The sequence below is a fragment of the Arachis hypogaea genome, chromosome 1 (assembly GCF_003086295.3).
Source record: "Arachis hypogaea cultivar Tifrunner chromosome 1, arahy.Tifrunner.gnm2.J5K5, whole genome shotgun sequence".
Classification (NCBI taxonomy): Eukaryota; Viridiplantae; Streptophyta; class Magnoliopsida; order Fabales; family Fabaceae; genus Arachis; species Arachis hypogaea.
In genome coordinates, this window is record NC_092036.1 from 110,043,129 (window position 1) to 110,049,592 (window position 6,464).

The following is a 6,464-nucleotide window of genomic DNA, read 5'->3' on the forward strand; positions in this document are numbered from 1 at the left end:
TTACATGTTCTCTCTTAGCTTGAAAGAACGCTCATTTCTTTAATGGCAAAAGAACGCTCTGCTAGCGTTTCCACGCAAGAATTTGACTTGATTCAACGAAGCAAAAAAAAGGTGAAAGATCGTGAAAGAGTGGATCTCAATCAGCCTGGCGACTCTATGGAAGAGGCTACTGAGAATTTTAAGGCTCCGGCAAACAATTCAAAAGTCTCGTATAAAGAATCTCTTCTCTCGATCCCCGGCTCGTCAGTAGATCCTAATGAAGAGGTGCTTGAGCCCATAGACGAAGATGCGTCAGACCCGGAGGATCGTTGGTATAAAGAAGTGGAATGCAAGGAGGACAAACCCTTTGATGCTTGCCCAACCATTCCAATTAGTAAAGATGAATTTGAAGAATGGTGCAAGCCATGGCATGCAGCTCTCATTGTGAAAGTTCTCGGCAAAAGAGTGCATTTGGGATTCATGAAACAGAGACTGAACAGAGATTGGGCAAAAAAAGGTCAAATTAACGTTATTGATATGGATCGTGACTATTTTTTGGTTCATTTTACAGATGAAGAAGACTATAACCATGCTCTCGTGGAAGGACCTTGGATGATTACGAGTCACTACCTAATTGTTCAGAGATGGAGACCGTTCTTTCTCGCATCGGAAAATATAGCAAAGAAGATTGCAACTTGGATCCGCATTCCAAACCTTCCGATTGAACTATACAATCACCGATTTCTCTCAAGAGTAGGATCGACCCTCGGCACCATGCTTAAGATTGATCGTGCAACTTCAGTTCATTCCCGGGGACGCTTTGCCAGAATTTGTGTTGAATTAGGCCTATCTAAAAAACTTGTTCCAAGAATTTTGGTTCTTGGGCAAATTTTGAATGTTGAATACGAGGACCTGCATCTTATTTGTTTCACTTGTGGGAAGTATGGTCATCAACCAGATCAGTGTAGTGAAATGCATGACGGCAAGGTGGCACCGAAGAACACAACCATAGACGGCGAAGAGGGTAGCCCAGGGTTTGCTGGAGAGGAAGGCGTTAATCACGCCAACATTACCGGGCAAGGGGCCAAGAATCAATTCAAAAAAGATAAGTGAATCAGGATTCCCCAGAATTTGGACCATGGATGCTAGTAAAAAGGCAAGTGAGGAAAAAATCAACACGATCAAGGGGTGCTAATTATAAGAAAGATTCTCTTTCTAATTTGGAAGCTAAAACCTCCAATAGATCAAGATTTAATATCTTGGATGAGGGTACTACGGAACCTAGTCATGAGGAGAATGTTCATGAAGAGTATTGTGGGGAGGAATCTATGCAAAGTGGGCCCGTTGTGATGGAGCAAGATAGGCCTAGCAAGTTAATAACACCAAAAGCCCATAAGGAATATGGAAGGCCAACCTAATCCCTTCATAGAGTGCTTAAACCAGGGGCTGGTAAAAATTTCCAATCAAATAAAAAGGCCAATAATAATAAAAGTGTGCTAATTGGGCCAGGAAGAATGAACAAGGACAAAGCTAAAGCCAAGCTTGTTGAGAGCCATATCCTTATGCCCTCTGATCCGACACTTGATCCAGCTATGATTGAGAAAGATAACTCGAAGAAATTAGAGAAAGAAGCCATGGAGCGTGAGATCCTTGATAAAATACGCATCATGCAAAAAGAACAATGGAAAACTTTCGAAGTGGAAAAGAGAATGAGAGGTGGCATGATAAAAAACTTGGCATCACCCTCTTCTATCATTACGGTCCAGAATCAACCGAGCATGGACATTAATATAGCAACGAGGATATCACATAGACAGGAGAAGAACCTACAGGACAAACCACCGGACCCAATAATTAAAGATCCAGGTTTGTCAGGAAGCAACAGTGAAGATATTTCGGAAGAGCTTCTATTGAGCCTAAACAAAGGGGAAAACCTTTCTGTTTGACCCGCATCTGTCTCTGGTGACATCTTTCCCTTCTTTTTGTTATTATGAATTTTTTAATTTGGAATTGTCGTGGTGTTGGTAGTAGTTCCTTTGTTGCTTTAATTAGAGATATTAAACACCAGTATCATGTTAATTTTTTGGTTCTTCTTGAAACCCATGTGAGTGGGGATAGAGGAGTTAAAATTAGAAATAAGTTGCCTTTTGACAGCTGTTTTATTGAGGAAGCCCGAGGGCACTCTGGAGGAATCTGGTGCCTATGGAATTCTGATGAATGGAAAGTGGATGTTTTACGCAATCATCAGCAGTTATTGCATATGAGACTGCTAGGGAAAGACCTACAGCCGTGGGTTTTTACTGCGATTTATGGGAGTCCCCAAAGAGCTCATAGAAGAGAACTTTGGAGGATCCTTAGGGAGTTGAACTACCATAACAAACTCTCTTGGTGTCTAGCTGGAGATTTTAATGCTTTGCTGCATGATTTTGAAAGACAAGGGGGATCAGCTACTCACTATAATGGTGCGTGTGTGAATTTTCAGGAATGTGTGTCTGATTGTGGACTCCTGGACTTGGGTTATTCAGGATACCCCTTTACCTGGAAGAGAGGAAACTTGGTTGAAAGACTTGATCGTGGTCTAAGCAACATGGATTGGCAAATTTGATTTCCTGATGCAAGGATGAAGCACTTGCCAATGTTAAAATTGGATCATGCTCCGCTATACCTGCAACTCTCTACTGAACCTGCTCCCAACAGAGGACGAAGACCATTCAGATTCTTAGCCTCATGGATATCTCATCCTGATTTTAATAATATGGTCACAAATAATTGGAGAATAGATAGCAACTGGTCCCAAGGAATTGGTAACTTTATTCCCTTCGAATTTGGAATTCTACCGTTTTTGGGAACATTTTTAGAAGGAAAAATAGAATCCTAAGGAGATTATAAGGTATCATGAATACTATGAGTGTGAGCCATAATTCTCATTTGAAAAATCTTCAGCGTATTCTTTGGAAAGAGTATGAAGAGCTCCTTTCTCAAGAAGAGATGTTATGATTTCAAAAATCTAGATGTAAATGGATTGAGTTTGGCGACAGAAACACAAAATACTTTCATGTGACTACTATGGCTAGAAGGAGAAGAAACAAGATTGTTGCCTTGCAAGATGAAGCGGGTAGTTGGATACATGATAATCCTAATCTTGAAGCAATGGCTACCGATTTCTACAACAAGCTTTATTGTGATGACCTCCCTAATATTCCCTTTGTTCTAAATGGTGCTTTTCCGGTATTTAGCAATGACGATAGGATGATGATTGGCTGCAATGTTTTCCATAAGAAGATTAAGGAATCCCTTTTTAGCATGGGTAGTTTCAAAGCACATGGGAGAGATGGTATTCAGGCAGGCTTTTATCAGAATAAATGGGACCTGGTAGGACTAGATTTATGCAGGATGATTGAGAATGTTTTTGCTCACCCCCAGGACATTGGGGAGCTGAATGAAACCCTTATTACTCTCATTCCTAAGGTGGAGCCTGCACCAATCTTAAGCAAATGCGACCCATCAGTTTAGGTAATGTCTCGTACAAGGTGATTATCAAGATTCTGGCCCGAAGGCTTCGAAGTGTTATGGAAAAATTAGTGAGACCTACCCAATGCAGTTTCGTCCTGGGAAGGCAGAGTTCTGACAATATTATCATCACCCAAGAAGTTATCCATTCTATGAGGAATAAAAAAGGTCGGAAAGGTTGGATGGCGATTAAAATTGATTTGGAGAAGGCTTATGACATACTTAAATGGAATTTCATTGAAGATACTCTTAGTGATATTGGGTTGCCTTCTCAGTTCATTTCTACGATTTACAGTTGTATTTCTTCTGCCAGGATGAGGGTCCTCTGGAATGGGGAAGCCTTGGACGAGTTCTCTCCTTCAAGAAGTATTCAGCAGGGTGATCCCATCTCGCCGTACATCTTTGTCCTTTGCATGGAAAGGCTCTCGCAACTCATTAGTGCTGCAGTAGAACACGGCTTTTGGAAGCCCATCAAGCTGAACAGAGAAAGTCCCGATCTCTCTCATCTCTGCTTCGCTGATGATTTAATTCTCTTTGCGGAAGCAACTATGGATCAAGCAAATGATATTAAGAGAGTTCTTAAAGCTTTTTGCAATAGCTCCGGTCAAAGGGTCAGCAATGATAAGACGCGCGTGTTCTTCTCTAGGAATGTGGGCAATCATGTTAGGAGTCAGATAAGCAGCACCCTTCAGTTTTCCAGAACCGGTGATTTGGGAAAGTATTTTGGTGTTCCTCTCATACACTCTAAAGTTTCAAAAATTATATATAGTGACATTATTAACAAGATGAACTTGAGATTAAATAGTTGGAAAGCCTCATCCTTGTCTCTAGCAGGAAGAGCGACCCTGGTGAGATCTGTTCTATCTTCCCTTCCTAGTTATACTATACAAACTACTCTTATACCAATTTCTACTAGTAACCTGGTTGATCGTAAATGCAGGAATTTTCTTTGGGGAGAGACAGAGCACTCTAGAAAAATCTATCTCATCAATTGGAAGGATCTTAGCAAACCAAAAGCCTCGGGAGGGCTGGATATTCGTCATACATGTGATGTGAATCAAGCTTTTATGATGAAGAATGGCTGGGGTCTTGTGGAAAAGAAGGACGCACTTTGCGCAAGGGTGATCAGGGCCAAATACAATTGTGGTAGTGACTTACTCCCAAGGGTCGAAAGGAAGAACAAGTCCTCGAATCTTTAGAAAGGGATATGCTTGGCTTGAAAAGGGGTTGAAAAGAACCATATTTGGTGTATTGGAGATGGCTCTAGCATAAAGTTCTGGAAGCATAATTGGGTGCCAAACCTTGGAATATTAACCCAATATTCTGATAAGGTATTAACAAAAACTAATTTAAGTGTGTTTCTAACTGATTTTCTTTCAGTTTCAGGTGATTGGGACGAGGATAAACTAAAGGAATGGCTCCCTGACCCTATCGTGGGAAAAATTCGAGCTTTGTCTCCTCCTTCCCCTTGGAAAGGTCATGATTCTGTTGCTTGGGTCCCAACTTCAGATGGAACTTTTAGCCTTAAATCGGCTTGTAACTCTCTCCATGATGAGCACAATGACCCGGACAAAATCTTCAAATTAATCTGGAAGTGGGGCGGCCCGGAGAGAATTCGTTCCTTCATGTGGCTGGTTGCTAATAACACAATTCTAACAAATGTGGAAAGAAGGAGAAGGCATCTAGCAACAGAAGCTAACTGCCCCAGGTGTAATCATCAGGAAGAAAGCACCTTACACGTCCTCAGAGATTGCTCCTATGCCAAGTGCGTGTGGAGCCTCTTGAATCCACATGAGATTGTGGCCGACTTTTTCAACCTGAGTATTAAGGATTGGTTGGCTCAGAACCTATCAGCGAGAAGTGACTGGGCTTGTAAATTTGGAGTTACCGTTTCATCCCTTTGGTTCTATCGTAACTCCCTTATTTTTGAAGGGAATCGAGTGAGGCCAACGGTCGTGGCTAGAGCAATTAGAGCGCGAAGTGAGGAAATCTTGGGCACCATGAAGTTTCGGTCCTCTATGCAAAGGACTAGGAAGGACAATAATCAATTGATTCGTTGGATACTCCCGCCGGAACATTGTACCAAGCTAAATGTAGATGGATCTTTTTTTCGTGAGAATAATAATGCAGCTTGTGGAGGTATTTTCAGAAACCATTTGGGTAGGTACATGTTGGGGTTCTCCTGCAATTTGGGTAGCTGTTCTATTACACATGCAGAATTGTGGGACATTGTCAAAGGTCTTCAGATTGCTATTGCTCAAAATTTTCAACATATCATTATAGAGTCCGACTCCTGGTCAGCGATCAATTTCATCAAGGAAGGCTGTTCAACTTCAGACCCGGTGAAACCTTTGTTGGAAGACATTAATATCTTGTCAAGCAGATTACAACATGTTGTTTGGAATCATACATTGAGAGAGGCCAATGCTGTGGCAGACTCTTTTGCTAAGAAAGGACAGAATCTCCATCTGGGTATTCATCTCTTTGACAGGCCTCTTCCCGACACGCTTCAGGCCTTAGCTACTGATATAAATGGCAGCTTTAGAGTTAGAGGTTTTTAATTCTTGTTTGGGGCTTTAACCCCTCCTTCTCTCAAAAAAAAAAAAAAACAGTAAATAAAATTCATATGAATAAAATCAAATAAAAAAATAAAAAAATTTCATACACAACATATATACAATATAATAAAGGATAAAAAAAGAATTTATTTACAAAAAATAATAAAATCATAAAAATTAATAAAATACTTGAAAAATTAGAGCCCTATAAAAAATAAAAAAAGTCAACAACATTTGTCATATGAATAAAAGAAATACAATAAAATAAATAAAAAATCATATCAACAAAAATATTTTTAAATAATTTTAAAATATGTCAAAATTATCTAGCTGTGATAAGAGACTTGCTCCAGTAACAAAAAATTGTACCGTAGCTCCCTTGCCAACGTCAGAGTCTCGTTTGTCATATAAAACACT

The 6,464-nt window shown here is 40.3% G+C and overlaps 1 protein-coding gene across 3 annotated transcripts; it reads left to right on the forward strand.

Annotated features, from left to right (window-relative positions):
• Nucleotides 1–1,496: 1,496 nt before the first annotated feature.
• Nucleotides 1,497–6,162, forward strand: LOC114924324 (putative ribonuclease H protein At1g65750). 3 transcript variants are annotated; one of them, XM_029288532.2, is made up of 2 exons: nt 1,497–4,337; nt 4,430–6,162. In XM_029288532.2, the coding sequence occupies exon 2, from the start codon at nt 5,115–5,117 to the stop codon at nt 6,048–6,050; it is 936 nt and encodes a 311-aa protein (XP_029144365.2). In that variant the 5' UTR covers nt 1,497–4,337; nt 4,430–5,114; the 3' UTR covers nt 6,051–6,162. The 3 variants fall into 2 exon arrangements, with proteins under 3 accessions (XP_029144365.2, XP_072059052.1, XP_072059045.1); XM_072202944.1 differs by having other exon boundaries at nt 1,572–1,941; nt 2,462–6,162.
• Nucleotides 6,163–6,464: the final 302 nt, after the last annotated feature.